This window comes from Mycteria americana, chromosome 1 (assembly GCF_035582795.1).
Source record: "Mycteria americana isolate JAX WOST 10 ecotype Jacksonville Zoo and Gardens chromosome 1, USCA_MyAme_1.0, whole genome shotgun sequence".
Classification (NCBI taxonomy): Eukaryota; Metazoa; Chordata; class Aves; order Ciconiiformes; family Ciconiidae; genus Mycteria; species Mycteria americana.
In genome coordinates this window covers 17291677-17314121 of record NC_134365.1, presented here as the reverse complement: position 1 = coordinate 17314121, position 22445 = coordinate 17291677, and the positions used below count along the sequence as shown (strand labels likewise).

Here is a 22445-nt window from a genome sequence, read left to right as displayed (position 1 = left end):
GAAAAACACAACTGGTGATTTGACCTGAGGGCTGGCTACAGAACTGAAACAAAGAACTACTTCACTGGCAAAATCAGTAACAAATCATCAAATATGAACAGAAAGGGGCCTGAGACATTGGTGGCTGTACCGTTTAGGAGGGGGTTCATGCTCATTTATCAGAACACCAAAAAACAGAGATATACTCACCGCTTCCTTTTTGTTGCAAAAAATATGAATCATATGAGGAGTTTCTTTCTTTGAAAAATAACACTTTGGCCAACAGTAGTACACAATTTTGCTATGGAATTTTAAAAAAGGAAGCTTTCTAAACAAGTTTCTCTCCTGATCTAAACCGGAGTTTTATTCCGTGAGTAGCTATATGAGATTTGTATTTTTAACTCTGAGTTCTATGGCATTTCATTTCTCATCTATCATTGTTACAGGGCTCTAAAGTAAATTCACAGCCTATGACTATATGGTCACTTGCAGGCAAACATTAAAAACAGTTATTCAGCTTTGAGTTCAGAATAGTCTTTTGTCCAGGTAATCCAGAACAGCAGCAGAAAGCAGTCAGGTCTTTCTGATAAGTACAGAGTATGTTTGATATTTACAGCTTTTTGTAAATAAACAAACAGGAGTACATTTCTCTGAGTACACGAAGAATCAAACAGGAGATTGTATTTTCCCTCCCAGGTCCAAGTCCTTTTCAGACAGCACTCATCCAGAAGTCCTTTACAGACTTTCCTTTCTTTGCCTAGACTGAGCTTAGCTTTCTCTTTCTTGGTTCATTTCTTTTGCTCTTCTCTTCTATTGCACTGCCTCCTCCCCATAACATCCATGCATCCTACAAGGAGCAAGAGGCAACCAAATCAAGATTGCTACACAGCTCCAACTGTTTCTTTATTTCAGCAATGCTTTAACTACACTTGGAGGAGAATCCTTTATTTCACAAAGTGACTAGTCTTACTTAAAGTTATTTTAAATAGCAGGCAACAGTTATACTCAGCAGATTTAATGACATTAAACCCAACCTCTAGAATAAAAAATAAAGTCTGCACCAGGCTTCCATGATGAAGATGAAAGAATTTGTACCTAGTCATCTAGAAGCACCCTGTAATCTATCTTGGCATTAAGTATTTCCTTTCACTCCTTGAAACAGTTGAAGTCTAGATGGAAACAGCTAGCTGCTATATGTGTATTGAACACAATGGAACTTTTTTCCTCACTCATCCCTCCAACACTTCTCGTTAACTTAGAAAGCATTCTGACATGCTATAAGAAGACATTTACAGCTAAAGAAAAATTAGACACGAGGGTTTTTTTGTTTCCACGATATAGGAAATGCTGCCATTCAAGAGCATTTCAGTATACCCTGCAGGCAACTTAAAACAAAATCAGCAAAACGATATGTAACTTTATTAACATTGCTAACATACATCTATCAGGCATCATAGTTTTTCTTCCACTGCTATGGGAAAAATTATCACTAATGTGATCACTGCCCTATTTATTTTATGCGCTGCTTAATGTACAGATTGATTTGCATTCCAGAAACTTGGGGGGGGGGGAATTGAGAGACTGTCAGAGTGTCGCTTTGAAACAACTACTTGGATAAGAACATGGCACATTGAGACTAAAGCCTAGAAGATTTAAAAATGGCTTTACCATGAACTTGCTAGGAGATTTTAGGCAAATTATGAGGTCTTTCTTCATCTGTTTTGCTGTCTACAAGACAGAAATGCAATAAATGCAGTTTCTACATCAAGGCAAACTTACAACGCAACTTTAAATTGGGAAGTGATAATACTACAACTTACCACTACTATAATCAACACCTGAGTAGGATTTGTCACAATTCCATAAAGCATATCAGGAGACCTCAATCTTTAGGATTAGAAAGTACAGGAAGGCAGGCTACACTGTATCTTGCTTGATACATTTATTCAGTAGGTAACTTAACAGATGATTCTCCTAAATCTTTCTCAAGAACAAATAAACTAAAAGAAATACACATGAAGGCAGAAATCTTAGGAACACAAAATAAGAATTGACAAAACTCAAGCTAAAGTACATCTTGCAAAGGAAATGAAAAGAAATAGGAAAAGGGTTCTTCAACTAAAAAGGACATGTAAAGAAAACTTGTAGCCATTATGCATACTACACTGCAAAACTGAGTGAATGGCTTTCCCTTAATTACCTATGGGGGTTATTCAAGTGCTCTCTCATAGGGCAAGGTTAGGAAGAATGGCTAATAAAAAAAGAGGATGAGAATTAAAAAAACAAGACAAGCTTGATTATCACAAAGACTGAAATAATAAGAATGGGGTGAAATGTAACAGATGACATGCAAGGTGACCTGGTGACTGGACTCTCAATTCTATTTTCCAAAGAACAAAGTGAAAATCAAACCAATTCCACCAGTGGAATGAAATGAGTGCATCTGAAATAATGTCAAAAGCCATCTACTTCTAGAACAACTGCTTTCATTTTAAAATCTTAAAATTTAGTATACTTAGATGCATACTGGCATTTATTTTAGTAAAGAAAATTTTGGCTCTGTACTAATTGTACAATATTTTATTTCTGGACAGTATGTCCACACCTGTTTTATTGGCTACGCTGCAAGAATATTTTAACATCTTGCCATCCTTAGCTTTCTAACTATTTCCTAAAAGTAATGATTGTGAGTATGATTGTACTTTGACTAGTTAACACCTGTCATTTTCTTAAAATTCGGTCATTATTATGTTACACATTTATTTCTGAGGAAGCAATGCTAAATCAATCATGTTTATTAATGTATTCCATGTCAATAGATACTATCTCCTTTCAAGTTAATTTTATGCTGGACAAAACTTAATCTGTTTACAGAGGCTGCAACATTAGAGTCAAAGATTGTTAACTTACAAATCAAATCGCAGATTCTCTCTTTCTTCAAAGAAGTAGTCCATTATAAATTTTCTTACAAAATCTGGATTTAAAGTATTATCAATTACTTCTGTTCTTCCAAACTGTAAAAGAAAAGTGTAAGTTTAAGCCACATGCTATAATGAAGTATAATTAAGTAGACTGCCAATATCGGCTATTTGTGAGATATGAGAGAGCCTGTAAAAAATTCTCTTAAATGGATGCCATGAAAGAAAATGACTGTGTTCACATGAATAGATCAGTTGTCTGTGGATGAAGATAGACTGGCAGAAGACCTCATATTTCAATATAAAGAGTCGTGCAAGCCCTGTATCGTATGACTTTATAAACATGAGCTCCCAAAGCCGATCAGAATCCACAAAAATTTGGGGAAGGAATTCAGTAACATAAAAATCCACTGTTTCCTCAAAAATTACAACAGCAAGCAAAAGCTTGCATGTATTGCTTATTTCAGATAGCTTTAAATATTAGGGAATAAAGGCCTTCCATTAGAAGCATATAATTTTTCCATTATCCAGCTCCTATTTCACCTCAGTTCAGCTCTCTCTTCATCCCTCCTCTCTCTGAGCTTTCTGCAAAATGCCTTTTATTTCTTGGTGTTTACCTCAGCTCTCATCAAGCTGAAAATACTTTAATTTTTTAAAAAATAAATAAATTTTGATTGACTTCAGTTCATATACATCACAGATATAAATGACCGATCATAAAATATCAATGTGATAATTTTGTTCTTATTTTAGCTGTTCTTTCACGATACTCAGAAAACAAAACAAAAAAAGAATGAGTTATTGAAATGAGCATTTCATTTTGTCCTACACATTGAACATATCGAGACGTATTTCAATATAGCCTACTGAAAATCTTTTTGACAGTCTGCTGAAAGATCATCATTAAGGAGTCCTCAAAACTGCAATTTGCGACTAGAGACTTTTGAATGACTCAAAGACTGCCAACCTCTTCATTGACAGGACTTAACTAAATCAATAAACACGGATAAAGAAAGAATAAACCTTCTTGTTACTGAAGGTTTTTGAGATGTATTGCCTAAAAATGTTTTCACATGATGGATGTGAATTTAACCACTATAACCTGCACATAGCCCCTCAGCCTCCAATAGGAGCCTCCCTATCCCAGCCCCTGCATACTTAACATGTATGTGGTATGAAAGGACAGAGCATACTCCACTGTCTCTTCCTCTCAAAACTAAGCAATTTCCTTTCATTGCTTGATTCTTATTAAAATAAAATGGTAAAGAACTCCAGCCACATAATTTGTGTGCTTTAAAGAAACTCCGTTACTGTCAGCAACTCTTTTTTTCTCCTTTGAATGACCGTGCATGCATGCATTCAAACTGCAGGGGACTGACTCTAAGCACCATTCATTCACACAGGTCATCCGGAGAAGCGGGCCTGTGTCTAAGTGGACAACTGCTTTGCAAAAAGCAACTACCCACCCAAAAGGTCTCGGGTACAATAAAATGTTCCACAAAAGTTAACACATCTTCAAAACACAGCTCTATAAAGTCTCAGGAAAAGGAACAATCCTCAGAAGTGACCCAGTAGTGATTTGCATCTGTTTACAGAGTGTGCTTGAATCCTGTTCAGTACCTTCACTTTTGCTATGCTGTGAGATGTTCAACTGGGACAGTCTTATTCAGAGATCTCCATATTCCAGCACTTCCTATAAAAGACAGAGAAGCAAAACTATCTTCCCAAAGAACGATACCATCTCCAAATAAAAAGGCAAAGAATATTTAACATATAGTGTCAATTACCACACTCCTTTGCCAAGACTTTACATCATTTCTTAAAACGTAGGTGGAATGATTCCCTGGTCTCACTGGAACCTTGATATCCCCTGCAAAAAGGCTTCTGAATATGTCCTAAGGCACAAATTGTTTAGAAAACAAGTTTACTCATTAGCAATCACTGTATTTCTTCAGCTCTCCTAAGCCAAAGCAATAGCTATGATGGCAGGTAAGCATTACACAGGCGTGGGCAGGAGAAATCTCCAGAAGCTCTCCAGAGTGATGAAGATACTGGATATTCACATTAAAATCCCTAAGACTCTTAAGAGAGGACTAGCACAGGATGCACATGATCCTGGAAACAGATCAGAACATGAGCAAATAGTTTGATCTTTACTGTTTGTTTTGGATGAAAAAAGTCAGTCTCTTGAGAAATGATTCAAGGTATTCTCTGAAATGCTGGGATAAAGTTGACAGGCAAAATGCTGTAAAAAACACTTGAACCAACACCGATGACTATTATGGCCAAGTATTAATCAATGAGAAATGATAGCAGTGGTAGAAAGTTGGCATTTCTATGGGAATAAGTATGGCTGCGGCATGGTTTAACCCCAGCCAGCAACTAAGCACCACACAGCCGCTCGCTCACTCCCCCTCCAGTGGGATGGGGGAGAGAATCAGAAGGGTAAAAGTCAGAAAACTCGTGGGTTGAGATAAAGACAGTTTAACAGGTAAAACAAAAGCTGTGCACGCAAGCAAAGCAAACCAAGGAATTCATTCACTCCTTCCCATGGGCAGGCAGGTGTTCAGCCATCTCCAGGAAAGCAGGGCTCCATCACGTGTAACGGTTACTTGGGAAGACAAACGCCATCACTCTGAATGTCCCCCCCTTCCTTCTTCCCCCAGCTTTATATGCTGAGCATGACACCATATGGTATGGAATAGCCCTTTGGTCAGTTGGGGTCAGCTGTCCCAGCTGTGTCCCCTCCCAACTTCTTGTGCACCTGGCAGAGCATGGGAAGCTGAAAAGTCCTTGACTAGTGCAGCAACAACTAAAACATCCCTGTGTTATCAACACTGTCTTCAGCACAAATCCAAAACATAGCCCCATACTACCTACTATAAAGAAAATTAACTCTACCCCAGCCAAAACCAGCACATTCTGGAATACTTCCCTGGGCTAAAGGGCCTTTCTTTCCCCTCTGAATAGCAGCGTTCAAATTTTATGTACATTCAAAGTCTCCAATCAGTTTCCAGGTCAAATAAATCTCAATGTTTATAAATAAAATCTTCTCCTGTCAGCTGCACACTTCATAATATTCAACAATATTGGAGCCAGGAAAAACTGAAAGCTGGAACAGCTGATAAAATGAAATATGCAGCAATATCTAAGCATTTAGTACTGTTTGAAGGTATGCACTGAAAATGAGATGCCATGCTCTGGCACAAGCCAGTAAACAGTCAGACCAGGGATGAGAAATGAAAACAATGGGGTCATAAGGACCATCCATTCTGCAGTTCTGAAAAAGGATCTCTCATCTGTGTATTTTTTCCCCTCAAGTGTCCTAGTTCTTCCATTTGCACTCTTACAGCAAACCATCCAAATTCTCTCAAAGACTGGAATCAGCTGCATAAAGAGGAGATTTACCCTTAGTACTGAAATCTGATAAACACTGACCTACTCTAGAAGCAAAGGACTCTGGGCCTTCAAAAAGAAGATCCAAGGATGACTGCATTGTAACTGGCAAAGCTACCACATGCGTAGCAAGCAAGCAAAGAACATGTATTAAGTTCTGCTAGTCTCTCATGCTATGTCCAACAGAATCAGACACACATATACAAAGATATCAATGAAAACATCTCCCAGCCTGTGCAGATTCAAATAGCAAATTGTCCTAGGAGACTCCTTAATCACCAGGCAGGAAAAGAAAGGTTACTGAAGTTCTTTAAATCCTCAGATTAGGACAAGCTTGAAGGATAGTAAGAGGATCTTCAATCATATGGGACCTACACTTATATATACATGGAAGACACAGAGAAACAAAGAACACAGGGAGCTGTAGCCTAAGAAAGTTTATTTTCTGCTGCCAAAGTCATAATCTAAATTGAAAGGCACAAACCCAAAATAACGAAGTAAGTTCACAGGATAACTTGTCAAAAGAGTCCATTTAGGGGCACTAACACGTCTCTTGACAAACCTCTGGCTTGACACCTTCATAAACAGATCATTTTCTGACAGTATGATCCTTCTTGAAATAGTAAAGGCAGTTTGCACAACAGAGAATATACTTGACTTTGGAAAAACCATTGAGAGGAAAAGAAAATTCATGGCTAAGGAAAACAGACAAGAATCATAGAATACTTGAGCTTGGAAGGGACCTCAGGAGGTTGTCCAGTTCCACCTTCCTGCTCAAAGCAGGATCCACTAGAGTAGGTTGTCCAGTCAGGTTTTGAGTATGTCCAAGGATAGAGACTCCGCAACCCCTCTGGTCAACCTCTTCCAGTATAAGATCACCTTCACAGTAAAAAGGGGTTTTTTCTTATGTTTAAATAGAATTTTCTGTATTTCAATTTGTACCCATTGACTCTTGTCCTTCCACTGGATACAGGTGAGAATAGTCCATCTCTGCCTTCTTTATTGCCTCACATCAGGTATTTATAAACATGGATAAAATGTAAGCCTTCTCTTCTCCAGGCTGAACTATCCCAGCTCCCTCAGCCTCTCCTTATATGAGAGATGCTCCAGTCCCTTCAACATCTTAGTGGCCCTTTGCCGGACCCACTCTAGTATGTCCATATCTTTCTCTTACAGGGGAGCTCAGCACTGGACACAGCACTCCAGCTATGGTCTCACTGGTGCTGAGGGCAAGGATCACCCCCCTCAAACTGTTGGAAATGCTGTCCCTAATGCAGCACAGGATGTTGGGCTTGCACACTCAAAAAACCTCTCCATTTCAGTTAGATGAAATGGCAGACTAAGGGAGTGGGGGCATGACAACTTCTACAAGTGCATGAAAAAGCAAGATACAGGCACATAGCTAGGTAAAGGAAAGCACTGTTTCCCTTTGTTCCTACATACCCTAAAATGATGTGACTGGAGGGGGACACAGACGCTCACCTCAGACAAAAAAACCAGCTTATTTATACAGTCTTGTGGACTCTCTCACGAAGTTCAACAAAGACAAATTCAAAGTCCTGTACTAGTACTGGGGACTGAGTGGTGGGGTATGAGCTGTGCAGAAAAGGTCCTGATGCAGCCATGAGGGTTTAACACCACACTGGGTTGTTCTAGCGTCAGCACAGCTTGCAGATCAAAGGCAACAATCATTCCCCCCTCTATTCCACACATGTGGGGCCCATCTGGAAAACTGGGTACAGTTTGGGGCTCCAAATACAACTAAATCAACAGACTGGAGGCAGTTCAGCTAAATGGACCCTAAAAAAAATAAAACAATAAAAAAAAAATCAGCAGGCTGGAGCAGACGGCTTGAGGAAAAGCCAATGGAGCTCAGTTTGTTCAGCTTGGAGAAGGTTTAGGGAAGATCTAGTTCCACTACAGCCTCCACTGCCTAAACAGCATTATAGAAGACAGAGCCAGACAGTTCACAGAGAGCACAACAAAAGGACAAGATGCTATAGTCAAAAGTTGCAACAAAGGAAATTATGAAGGGATATAGGGAAACACTCTTCCAGAATGAGTGATGAAGCATGGGAAGGGGTCGGCCAGAGACTTGTGCAGTCTCTGCCATTAGAGAATTTCAAACCTGAGCTGGGAAAAGCCCCGAGCAACCTGGCCTAACTCTGAAGACGGCTTTGCATGGATCAGGAGGATGAACCAGACACCGCAGATGAGTAGGAGGCTGGATAACATAAAGGTTCCTTTCACCTGATTTATCCCATGATTATGTCATATTTCATATCTCGGGTTTTTAAGTTTTATAGTTCTATTAGAAATAGAACTATGTATGAACTCAAAGGAAAAGTTCTCCTTCAAAAGGAAAAAAAATAGTTATAAAATGGCAGCTAAATTTCAGTTTTAAGTTTTTAAAATGGTAAAATATAATAAATTTAGAAGTACTTTTCATCCCTTCAAATCTGCGGTTTTTTCAGTAAACAATATTTCACTTTACACTATAACTATGTTACACTTCGGAAATCTTTTGAACTTGATTTAAAATGCATGACAGAAGTGTATTGGCAAAAGAAGATAAATATGCAATATGCTGATGATTAAATCACACTGAGACCAGAGAAGGCCTAACAGAATGCCCATTACACTGCTACCTTTATCTCTCATCGGTTACACTGAAATTGTTACAGAATTCAAGAGATTGAATTCAGTGGCACTGCTAAATTTTCTTTAAATTATTTTAAATTACTTTTTTTTTAATTGAGGCCTCAGGTTTTTGGTCTGTTTACTTTTTTCCAAAGGCTACACAAATGATTCCTTCACATTAAACTAATATAACTAATTACTTAACTGACAAATTACTATTAAAATTTATCTTACAGATGACATTAAAATGCTGGCCTCTAAAAATCACCAGTCTACACTTTTCAGCTAAATGAAGCATCATCTTTTTAAATCTGTTTTCCCAATTACCTATTGCCTTTTTTAAGCAGAACAGGTTATTTCTATAATCTAGTCACTTACAACTAATAACATAGCTGCTAATTAATTAGTTCTCCACATGGCCTAGTTTCCCCCCTAACAGTTGTGTAAAGCTAAAATCTTAACATGGCCAACAAGCAAATACCTTTAGAAATGTCATTCAGGAGAGTAACAGAATCAATTTAACTATTTAAAGGAAAATAAATGTTCAACAAAGAAAATGAAGAACAGAGTCCCTTTTCTGGATTTCCTGAGATGGAGAGTCTTTGTCACCTCGTAATACAAACTCTAGAAGAGGTAGAAGGGATTTCTAAAATTTATGTAGTCATTAGAATTTTTACAGCATCTCAATCTAGTGATCTAGCCTAAGGGGCTATGAAGTTAATGGAAAATCATAACCTTCATTTTAACATCAGAGTTATAAAAGACTAGCAAGTTGGGGAGTCCAATATCAAAGATACAAAGCAACTATGGTAACTATGAGGGTCTAACTCAACCCTCTGCTAACCGCCTCCTATATGAAATCTCTGAATTAATTCTTGCTTCAACTTTATGGCTGTGAGTGAACTTGAGAAATTATCTAGTAAGCCGTCTTTTCTTGTTTTTTAAAATTTGCAGTGTTTTACCACAATTGCAATGAAGTTGTTCCAATAATTAATCACCCCCATTCTGAAAAATAAGTTCTTGTTTCTTGCCTGATACTTATTTCACTTCCTTTTCCACCTTTTGGAACTTTCTATACCTTTGTTAGACAGAAATGTTTTCCATTATGAAATTTACGTTCTTAGTGTTCATATTTATAGCTGGTTACAACTATCCTTAATTCACTCTTTCATTAGGAAAACAATTTGAGCTTAAGTTTTTCAGTGTAGCATGTTACTTACTCTTTTAATAATTCATTACTTTTATCTCTAGTCTTTTGTCTTTTAAACATCTTTCTTGAAACGTGAACAGTCAGAACTTAGGATTCCGTTGTAATTCTAGGAAACTAAAAAACTAAAAAATGGTTTAAACTATCATTAGGTTCTTGACTCTGATCTAAATGGCTTTTGAAATTCTTCAGGAAGCTCCAGGTAACACTCTCCATTGGAAGCTCGCTGCACAAAATGGTATATGAACATACAACAAAAGATAATCCTCTTCTCAGAGTTTGTAACCTAGCTTCACTATGTGTGAACAGAACAAATAAGATACTTGAATTGTGGAGAAGGAAATGCAGTACCAATAAAATGAGCCTGTTATAATAATGATTAATAGTCTCAAATAATCAGAATTATAGAGACTACAAGGAAACAAAAAAAATTCACAACTGCCAACCCCACTCTAGAAAAAGCATAGTCATAGAATGTTCTGCAGTGTGTTTATCCCAAAGGAAGAATAATGTTTTTAATATATAAACTCATACTAATTATCAGAAAACCCACAACATTCCTCTACCATGCATACAGGCACTCATATGAAATCTGTATACTGCATGTACACATGATGGCGATTTCTACGTAACGCTATTTAACTGATGGTCATACAATCATGAGTACGTAAAAAACAGAAAGGACTCCTCATTTTTATGTGCTTTGGCTTTTTTCCATTTTCCTTTGAAAGGAAACATGACTTCCTTGAAAAATATTATGTTCTTTTATTATGTCTCAATTCCCTCAAACAGGTTGATTCTTTTGAGAAATCTGCCAGGGAAAGCTTTCCAGTGAACTGAATATCATGCAACAGCAAAATTAATTCTTCCTTCACAACTGGGACAGTATAGGCTTCTTCCATGCCCTCCATCCTTTGCTTCCTTGTACTGAAACTTTTTCTACTAATCTGCTACAAACTACATTCCTATTTATGCCACGTCCTGCTAAAGAAGATACAAGCTATTGTTCCAAAGAAACTTCACTAGTACTCAAAAAAAAATTCTAAATCCCAATAATTGTCGATTATAAAAGGTCTAGCCTTTGTCATTTTCATTAAGACAGCCTTCAAAATCTACAAAGGAGATTCAAAAGCATGTCTTATTATGGTTCAAACGGTAATCAAATTGGTAGATGCTGCAGTGAAATGCTTAACTACTAGACACATGAGTAAGTGTCCACTTCGAACAAAATCAGTCAGATTATCATAGAACCATTTAGGTTGGAAAAGACCTTTAAGATCACCAAGTCCAACAATAAACCTAACACTGCCAAGTCCACCACTAAACCATGTCCCTAAGCATCACATCTACACATCTTTGAAATACCTCCAGGGATGGTGACTCAACCACTTCCCTGGGCAGCCTGTTCCAATGCTTGATAACCCTTTCAGTGAAGAAAATTTTCCTAATATCCACTCTAAACTTCCCTTGGTGCAACTGGAGGCCATTTCCTCTCATCCTATCACTTGATCCTTGGGACAAGAGACCGATCCCCACCTCTCTACAACCTCCTTTCAGGTAGTAGTAGAGAGCAATAAGGTCTCCCCTCAGCCTCCTTTTCTCCAGGCTAAACAGTCCCAGTTCCCTCAGCCACTCCTCATAAGACTTCTGCTCTAGACCCTTCACCAGCTTCATTGCCCTTCTTTGGGTGCACTCCAGCACCTCAATGTCTCTCTTGTAGTGAGGGGCCCAAAACTGAACACAGTATTCGAGGTGCGGCCTCACCAGTGTACCACCACTGCAGCGTCACCAGAGTACAGGGGGACAATCACTTCCCTAGTCCTGCTGGCCACACTATTCCTGATACAAGCCAGGATGCCATTGGCCTTCTTGGCCACCTGGGCACACTGCTGGCTCATATTCAGGCAGCTGTCAATCAACACCCCCAGGTCCTTTTCTGCCTGGCAGCTTTCCAGCCACTCTTCCCCAAGCCTGTAGCGTTGCATGGGGTTGCTGTGGCCCAAGTGCAGGACCTTGCACTTAGCCTTGTTGAACCCCATACAATTGACCTCGGCCCATCGATCCAGCCTGTCCAGGTCCCTCTGTAGAGCCTTCCTCCCCTCAAGCAGATCAACACTCCCACACAACTTGGTGTCACCTGCAAACTTACTGAGGGTACACTCGATCCCTTCGTCCAGATCATTGATAAAGATGTTAAACAGAACTGGCCCCAATACTGAGTCCTGGGGAACACCATTATCTAATATCTTATGACAGAAGGGGAGGATAGTCACCTCTTGGAGATCAATTAATGTCATAAGTTAATTAGCATTGATTATAATTTACTAATTAATTATTTTTATCATTACAATAATTTATTGACTTATTACGAGATAGGAAAGAAAACATAAGAATAAGCAGTCAATTTCCTGGATGAAAACTCCCTCCAAGGTCTCAACAAGTTCCTATGGACTTGGATGTCCATGGATGGACCCATACAGCACCATACATGCCTAAACAATCTGGAGCAGGGACTGAAAAAATAAAGTTACAGAACGAACAGATTTTTACAGAATTAAACAGGATAAAAGGCAAGTATGAAGACCTGGCAGAACAACATTATTCATACTGAGTGATCCCACAATAAAATGGCAGACGAAATTCCATATGGATGAATGAAACACTATATGCACATGAGGAAAAAAAGTAACAGCTAACTTAATACAGAAGTTAGGATGGCTGAATAAGCAATGTAAGCACATAAAGGGAGAAGTCGTTCTGTTGATAAACTGTACAGTATAGGGACTAGGTGACAGTATTATTTAATTTCCTTACTGGTCACCTTTGCTGTCTTGGGATTCCACTACAACCTTCCCTAACTGCCTTCTCTCTCAATTTGATGACTCAGTCAAAAAAGATGCTTTTTCTTGTTTCCAGCATATTTACTCCAGATTAAAAAAAAAAACGTGAACAGAATTAATGAACAGGAAGGCCTGAAGAATGGGAAGCCATGAACAACTTTAGAAGACACAATGGAAACTTACTGAGGATGTAAAATAACATTTGGCAGCTCGTGAAGCTGGAAATCAGCATGATGGGGACCAGTGAGAGAACAGACTTCCAGACAGGTATACAAATTTAATTTGCATCCAATGCATTCTTACAGTAGATGGACTAGAGGCTCAGAGCCTTGCTCTATAGGCAGTTCCTTAACACTTACCATTAGTGGATATTGCCAGTAAAACTGCAGTTGGTTGAGTATTTTACAATGTCTGTTATTTATTTAACATTCACCTTTGAAGTTCTCTCTCTTGTTTTCAGAATTAACACCCTCTTCGAAATGAAGAAATTCAGATTCTTTCAATACATTATTTAAGTTTTCCATAGAAAACAGTAAGTTATACTTAGCCATATTTCAAATGTGTCCTCACCAAGTAAGGGGAACTAAATATTTTAAAACCAAAGCACAGATTCTGATGATGCATTTATTGCCAATTATATTAACTGAAATACCTGATGATCACACTGTAAGTGAAAACAGGGAAACTGTTTTGAAAAACACCACCCTATTAAATTGAGAATGAAACATTTTCATTCTTTGCTGAGGCAAGAGTAACACGGGTAAAAAACACTGGAATCTGTACCACAGGCAAACAGGACTCAGTGCCCAGAAAACATCAACCCTTCATTAAATGAAGGGTTTGATTTAACTATTGTATTGAATCCATCTGAATAGCTTAGCTGAAGGGGAAAAAAAAGCGCACTGCTAGAATAGAGTGCTAGGGAAATTATGGAGATTATGAAATGATGTACTGTTTTTATGATCCCTGAGCACTTTCTGCAGTGTTCAAAAGAAAGTAATTAGGCAAAGAAGGAAGAGAACTATGCATAAAAGGATATGGAACAGAAACAAGGTAAAGTATGTTGCCATGACTGAACACCATTCTTTAATGTCTGCACATATCATCAGGGGCTTATTATTTCTCTCAGTTTTGTCTTCTCCAAACAGTTCCAGGTGAATTCCACCTCTACAAGCTAGTAAAATGTTAAATAAGTGTTTAAATGCAACAAAATGGACACATATACAGAACTTTATTGAAAAAACACAGTATTAGTGCATTCACCACTGCAGGCAGAAAAAGCACAAACATAAAGATATGAGATTACCTATCTAATGTATACATCAACTAATCTTCTACCTACCACCTTATTTTTCCCCATTGGTATAAATATAATACACCACAACATATAAAATGCAATCCTGACTCAGCCCCTCTATCATGCCAACCTCTGAATTTTGGCTGTCGTAACAGCTACTAGGAATGGGATTCTACTCACCAAACTTTACATCTGACATAGTCAAAAGTGTAGGCTTTTGATCATCACTTGGAGGCATTTCTAAAGAATGATTCATCTGATCTAATGCAGACATCTAAATTAGGTCTGATGAACTGCCCTCAGGATGTTATCTTTTTCCATTAACTATAAATAGTGTAAACAGTCAACTGAGTTGTACATATCTATACCTAGAGCTTCTCCTGATAGACAAGATAGAGATAATGATGTCTTAAAAGAAAAAAACCCATAACATTTTCTAGCAACTGCCATGTCAAAAGTGTGTTTTAACCCCTGTAGTTCCTAAACTGGCATATGGTATCATAACCACATGCCAAAGTGCATCACCTAGCCAAGATACTCTCTAATCAGTGCAAAGATGCAATACAAGCAATAGCATTGCACGCTGCCCTGTTCAGGTGTTTTTGCTTTGGTCAAGGAGATAAAATGGCAGAAGACCATACAAAGCTATAAGGTGTTGACACACTTCAACCATTACAAACTTGGATCTGTTAAAATCGAGAGGAGATGGAATCTTTCCAAGGACTATCTCCTAAATCACCTCAAAACAAGCACATGGAACATTTTTCTAAGTAAGGTGATAATGTTATAATTTTACCATCAGGACAATTATGATATTAATGGTTAATACTTATTTTAACAGTATGAAAATTCCACAAAATTACATATTAACCTTAGACAACAATAAAAGCCAGAATTTCTGACAAAATCCTCTTAACCCTAGACCAGAAAAGGGACCCAAATGCTTTAGTGGTGATCTAGGCTTGAGTACCAAACCGCACCAAGCCACCTAGTCACCTGAATGCCTGAAGACTCCTCTGTTTTCAGAGTTAGCTATCCAGACATTTAGAACTCTCTGTATGTCCACTATTTCTGCCAATTTAATTAAGACTAGTGAATTCCCATTTAGGGTCCTCAAACTGACATTTCTTCACACAAATTATCAGAGGAATGTGATCCAGTAGGCATACTGAGAGGATGTCTAGTACACAGTTCAGAACAACAGAGAGCAGCAATTTAACTAAAATCTACAAATGAAACAGGTACAATGTTTCATGTATTGCCCAATTATATGAGCTTTTCTCCGAGCAGGAGACAAATTCAATGCTCTCATCTCGACAAGACTGAAACCCACATCCACCATGTTTCAGCAACGCATAAAGTATGTTTCTCCAGCCAGCTGGCAAGGACACCAAATATAAGGGAAGAGATCTGGTTTCTGTGTCCCTGGCCCCTCCACTGGAATTTTTACACAGCAGTAATCACATAAAATATCAGTTCTGAAAACAAGAACATCAGACCTCCTCTCTTTTACGGGGAAAAATAGTAAGATAGTTCATTCCTTTCTTGGCTCTATTCTTAGAGCGCATGGCCACACAGCGGCCCACCTACAGTGAAGAACGCTTCCATCAGCCCTCTCTGTAAGGCAGCATTTTATCAGTAGAAAGGAAAAATGACCACCCTTCCCCCAACACTGTCAACTCTTTCAAAGAATAACATTAAAGGAGAAAAATTAGATGACTAAGTGCAGGGAGACAGTTCCAGGCTATAAATGTTGATCTGCTGTAGATATCCAATTTAGAGCTACTTAATTTAGTTTCTGAAGACACATCTCTCCAGTGTTTACACCGATGGGTTAAGAAGACATAGTCCAACCTATGCATAATACCTTCCCTCCTTTGTTGCATGGTGTATATTCTATTCAGCAGCACCTAACTTCTCCCAAACACTACACAGGAAACGTAGATCTCTACCACAACTACAGGCTAGTTTTGCTGACACTGACCACGACCACAGTTCAATCCTTCCATAGATCTTGTACTGCTTGAGTGTCTTCCTCTCTTGATACCCACAAACCTTGTTCAGATTGATAGCTAAGTTTGATTTCATTTATCTCAGGGAGACTGTAAAACAGGAAACTCATATTTTCTCTCATTTTGTTTTCCCTTTTAATGGAAATATGCAATACAGATATGGAAATTGAGATTAATGTGACTAGGTTTTAAGGGTTTACTGGAACACAGGACTCCCATTGTTTAGCATAGCATTCAAAAGGCTGTGACATGCCCTTTTCTGCTAGGGCAAATGACCAGCCTTAAGTGTACTCAAAAAGTTTATACAACTACAAATATGTATCTTACCTCTCTCCATTCTTTGTTTCCAATGGCTTGCGTGTACAAAACACAGACTGTGAAAAGAAGAAAATGTTTGGTCATGTTCAGAATTTAACATATTCTTAATTTAAGTAAACCAATTTTGTAGCCTGTTGTGCTGTTGAAATTAGTAACTAGGACAATCAAATAGTACTACGTTTTCCCTCGGTTTTCAGTATGCCTAACCAGATCAGTGACAATATGGTTTAGTTATTGCAGCAATGAGCTAATAAATAGGGTGGTTCTAAAATGGGAGGCAACACTTATGCCTGACCTCCAGCAAATCACTTGACAATCCTTAGCAGTAAAATTGGATAAAAGCAGGTCTTCATTAAATGTGGATGGTCTGGCTATCCTAGTTAATCTAATGCATAATTACCCTAAATTATGCTTCCTCCAAGAGATGAGAGAATTAAAATAAAAACAAATGAGGACCCTACTGGAAAAAGAGACAGGGGAATATAAATAAATAAAAGTAGAAAAAGGAAAAAAATAACTTCTCAGGTTTTCTTCCTTAATTCTGCTTTAAATTATTTATATATATTTAAGCATTTTGCATATGCATCCTTTTTTTTTTAAACTAAAACCTAATAAAAATTGGAATCAATGAAGTTTATCAACCTAAGCTGTTTTTGAAAGATCAAGCAGCATAATCCCACAGGCGTCACTCTCCTTACAGATCTGTTTTTCCCATACAGAACCCACTACATGTTAATCTGCAGCTTCCATAGCAGGGACTGATGACAGAGGTACAGTGATTATAATCAGGTCTTTTAAACACTATCATAAGTACAAATCATTTGCACTGAAGGAGTACCATAAACTTTATTTTCTACAGTCTTGAACAAGTTGCAGCTAACAACCATAAAGCAATTTTTACCTGAAACTCCACTACAACCCTTTTCTAAACAATGGAAATACAGATATTTGAACACTTTTTTCCTGACAAATTCTTCTCCTGTGCCAATCATCATTTTTCAGCAGAAGGTTAAAAATAATACTGTTTTGGGTTGCAGCCTTGAATGATAAAGGTAGAAGCCTGGTTTTGTTCTCTGTGAAGTCAGAATCGTCAACTGACCAAAGTAGAAATGAAGTCAAGCTTCAAACTACATTTTCTTCTTACTTGAAGGGTATTTGCACCACACCAAAAAAACCCACAAACCATTAGGCAGTAGCAAATAAGAGGAAGAACAGAAAAAAGCAAGTTCAATATTTTAGCTCTACATAGAAGTTAAAAGTTAACACAATCCAACTTTTTTTCAAATAAGATGTCTTGTAGAAGGAAAAAAGCTTTTACAAAAAAATTCAAAATCATTCTTTGGAGATATCTGTCTTTCTCCATTTACTCTAAATGAAACCTTGGGCAATCATGCTCCTAGCTTTGGTTCCTGCTTATAGTAGGATGAATCCAAACCAACAAGCCTATTTTTACAGCACTCTTTGGAGTAGATTGCTGAACTATATTACATGAAGAATGAAGTTAAATGGGAAAATGTGAGAAAACAGAGTGAAATGGAAGCTATGAAATCAGCTACAGAAGTGTCTGAAGGTTACTGAACTTCTGACTAACCTTTGCATCTAGTAAGATCTGTGCCAAGGTAACCCTGGGAGAAGAAGGAAACATTGTCAAAGGAAGTTTCCATAGATAAAAAGAAGCAAAAAAATATTCTCTGTAAATACCCTTACTGCTAACATAAAATCAGGTAGGCTCTCACAAACATTCCTTTCACTTTCCCCATTGGAAACTTTTAAACTAATGTTAGTAGTTCTGCAATAATGAATATTTTCCAATTTTCAGTAGTGGTTTCCAAGAATGCAAATGTCTTACTAATTTTAAAAGCAGATATAATTGCGGATTTTGTCCATTTTGCCAACAGCTGACATCTAAGTTTTCAATTAAAAATTTCTCATACCTATAACCCCAGTTGAGAATAGAACTGAAATTCATTTAGAGGAAAAGCCACTCTTTACAGACAGTGTGCGCTTTTGCTATTCAGATATTTATATTGTCCAGATTTTTCTTAAACATAATCATTTTTCACTATTGATTTGCTGCTTTATTTTTTGTACTACATCCTGCCCTGTGTATTAGTGTTAATACAGTAAACCAAGTAACAATTGTGCATTGCAGCTGTGGAACAAAAAGAATATTAAAAAATGAGAGATTTAATATTGAGGAGAAGAAAGCAATAATACAACTGTAAAATATCCACTACCATCAAATTTTCAGAAAAGAAACATGCTGGTACTACCTTATCTCCCTAGTTTATGAAGCCAAATAAAAGAACAGCTTTGAACAAAAAGACTAAGAAAGATTACTGTAGTATAATTTTAGTCTTCTACTATGGTTGATGAGATGGGAGTCACACAATATAAAAGGGTTAAAAAACAGGTGTAAAGCTCTACCTTAAAACTAATTCAGTCTCTTACTCTATTCCTACTTTTTGGAAGGCTCCTCACACCTGTCTGTCTGTTAGAATCCTAGTTTCCAAATTCAGTTTCTTCATAGACAGTTTACTATCATTTGGTTTTTTTATCTTTGGAGGACTTACAGCAAGCTATGCTATCATTTTGACCTTTTCATTGCTGAGGCATTAGTAGACTTCTATTCCCCTCCACTCTCAGTGGCTCCCAGTGCTTCCAAAGGTATATCCCAGGAGTTTAAGAATTACCTCTCTAGTTTAAGAATCATTTATATAAAACCTTAAATGAGGAGAAAAGAGCTAAGAATTTGTAGTATGACTAGCAATTTTCTGCTATTTATCTAGGCTGCAGATGTGGCAGGTACTATAAATACAATGAAGACAAAGACTAATAATCATCTCATGTAATATTTATTTTATTGTAAGTGCAAGGTGCAAGTTTGACAGTGATACATATATATGCACCTCAAACTGACATTTCAAAAAAAAAAAAGTCAGTCCTAATGAAAGCTATAGAAAAGACATACATTCCAGACTTTCTGATAAATACTTTGCAAATTTAGAATAATTTAAAAACTTCTTCTATCTGTCCTCTAAAACTCACCCCAGAAATTTTCAGGAAACCGTCCATGATACTGGTCTCCATCGGTGGTAAGATTCACTATCCTTTAAGGCTCTCGAAGAGACGGTTTTATAAAGACCCTGATATCATACTAATTACAATAATCCTCAAAAACTTCTTCAAAGTCATATCCAACTGCAGAAATGCAGATAAATATGTTGAAGTTGATCTAAAGCACTTGAACTGCTCAAACCAGAGATCTAAGGCTTCATGAAGCACCAGTTGGTTTTTTTTTTGAGCAGAAAATAGTTAATAGCATTGTCATGTAGGAGGAGAAGGAATAAAATGGGATAAACAGGAAATTCTTAAGTTTCAAAAGCCAACATATCATGCAACCACATCCCAAGATGGAGCTGAACAACCAGTTCTTCTCTTGTAAGCTGGAAAACTGAGAGCACAATGAGGAAGTTCAAAGCAGCACATTGATGAAGAGTAACACACCCTCACAAGGAAGTTGGCTGAGAAATCCTTTTGGAAGGCTTTGCCATATGAGCTCTTCCAAAGGAAGATACATCCATACCTATAGTCAGAAATATTAAAATTTAGTAATTTTTAATTCTGGACACTGATACCATAGTGTCAAATTCAAGGTAAATTTAATGAAATCTTGCAATGAAGAAGAGGGTGGAAGCATCAACAGTTATCTCTCAGCTGTAGATTCAGTTCCCAAAATATTATTGTCTGCACCTTCTTATTTTCCCAGATAGTTTGGGCCTCCCTTACCCTACTCTGGTCCTTTCCCATTCAATGCATATATGCTTACTCTTTAGCCTGGCAACTACTGTTACATTCAAACTGCCCATCTCAGTTTTCTATTCCCCTTCAAGAAAGACTTAGCCACAATAAAGTTGGCCTTTTTCCCATGCTACCTAAATCTTTCCATGATCCTGCACCCAGTTCTAGTAGGGGCTCCTCATTACTCTTCACTGACCAGCTTCTATACCTTCTAGGCAGAGGTTCCTGAAGGTCCTTTTGTCCAAATTGTCATGAGATTCTTCTCATTGTTACTATCTTCCATGGGGAGATCCTCTAGGGGAAGAGTTTTTACCTCTCCACTCTTTTCATTATCATACTCAGGAGTCAGAGCTCCACAAGAAGAGGACATTCCATCCTGACCATGGTGCTGCTACCACAGCTGCACAGTGGCTCAGTTTGGCTAGCCGGTGCATGGGAAGAAAACGATTCTGCCTAACTGCCGTTAGAAGAAACATGCCAAATGCATTAATCGGCATCTCCTTTGCAGGTTTTATCCCTGCCTCATCAGGGAAGCACCGCTTTAGCTCATTCTCTCCAAGAAAATAAAAAAAAAAAAAAGGTTTTCTCAAAAATATTCCTAGAAAAAATAGTCTCCAAACTGGAAGAAAAGAATAGTTCAAATGCTACAGTATATCAATATATATGACTTGCTTTGACACCACTGAGGAGAAAGCACTGTCAGTAGAAAACTTCAGTATTTTTTAAAATACTTCATGAACATGGGCTATCCAAGTCTGTCCCATCTATATGTAGTATCTCTACATTATTTGTGTAACTTGCCTCTAGGGAGGCAAAGTGCCAGCTTCCTCTTGGCACAAATATTCTAGATTGCAGGGAAGTGGTCGGAATTGGAATAAATACTGAGTAGCAACTACAGTATCAAAAAAAGGCTAAGCAAACCTCCTAAGAGAACCGGAGAAATGGCAACCTCCTTTTTAATTTCAGAAGAAGGCTGTTTATGTGGACATGGGAGTCACCTATATTAAGGTGTTTCCCTCTTTGAGAAAACGACCAAGAGGATAAAATTGGATTTTCACTATCAGTATGATCCCTTGATAACTGCATTGGAGTTCGAAAAGCATACTAGAATTGGCCTAGTCAAATCCAACGAGACCTCAACATACAGAGTAACTCTACATGGTTCTGGCTTCTATGAGATCTAATGGTTGCAAATTCAGTGGGTCTAAAAGTGGATCTTGTGAAAGTGGTATGATGCTGCTTTTGACACCTTTTTTAGCTAACAGGATAAAGTTACTGTATACAGACGAGCCTAAGAATGGCCTTTGTCCAAGCAAACAGACACTGAGGGAAGTTATCCTGTCATACTTCCAACTACAGAAAAGAACAGCACTTTTTATACTACACCCTTACTCCTTTCACTTTTACAGTAGGGCTTGAGTTGCCCACAGGCCACAGACCCATCAGAGGTGTACTGCCTTCCGCATGGAGTGTCTCCTTTCAAGAATGCATCTCCAGCAGCCTATTTTCAGAAGTGTGGCTCCGGTAGTACCTTTGGCAGCTGTGTCTCTAGCTCCTAGCTGCTGCCGCTTTTTTTCTAAAATATGTTTGGGCAGGGGCACTGTGTGCTCCCCTGGCTGGCAGAAGTTCTGGCAGGCAATGGTTACTCACATGGCTTTCAGAGCTGACTGGAACCAGCTGTGACAGTCACAGGGTGGTTCATGGCCTCCTCCAACACAGGTCACGTTGCAGTCCCCTGCTACTCAAACCCTGCAATTTATGCCTAATACAGTTCCCTATTTGATAAAAACTTGAAGCACTTGTCCCTAATAATATTTGCGCTCAAAAACTAGACACCTCATCACTTTTGTTGAAAGCTGCCTTGATTCAACAGAGAGATCTCTGAATTCAGTCTATCAGGGGCAATAGGTCACTGACCACTCTTCAAAATTGCTTAACCCAGACAACTGAGGCTTTATTAGCCAACTAAAAAACAGTTAGTCATATGCAAGACACTCAATTCTGCTTCTGCATGATCTCCCTACACCAGAGGCATGG

At 38.0% G+C, this 22445-nt stretch overlaps 1 protein-coding gene across 3 annotated transcripts in view; it reads right to left on the bottom strand.

The window, feature by feature from the left end:
- Positions 1-22445, bottom strand: part of CPNE8 (copine 8) — a 112533-nt gene that overhangs the window by 76047 nt on the left and 14041 nt on the right. For 2 of the 3 annotated variants that reach the window (XM_075492144.1, XM_075492159.1), the window contains exons 3-4: positions 16617-16663; positions 2890-2993 (exon numbers count right to left, since the gene is read on the bottom strand). In XM_075492144.1, coding sequence (XP_075348259.1) covers positions 2890-2993; positions 16617-16663 — 151 coding nt within the window. Of the gene's footprint in view, positions 1-2889; positions 2994-16616; positions 16664-18198; positions 18233-19655; positions 19690-22445 lie in introns of those variants that run through there. The other variant, XM_075492151.1, reaches the window with a different exon arrangement.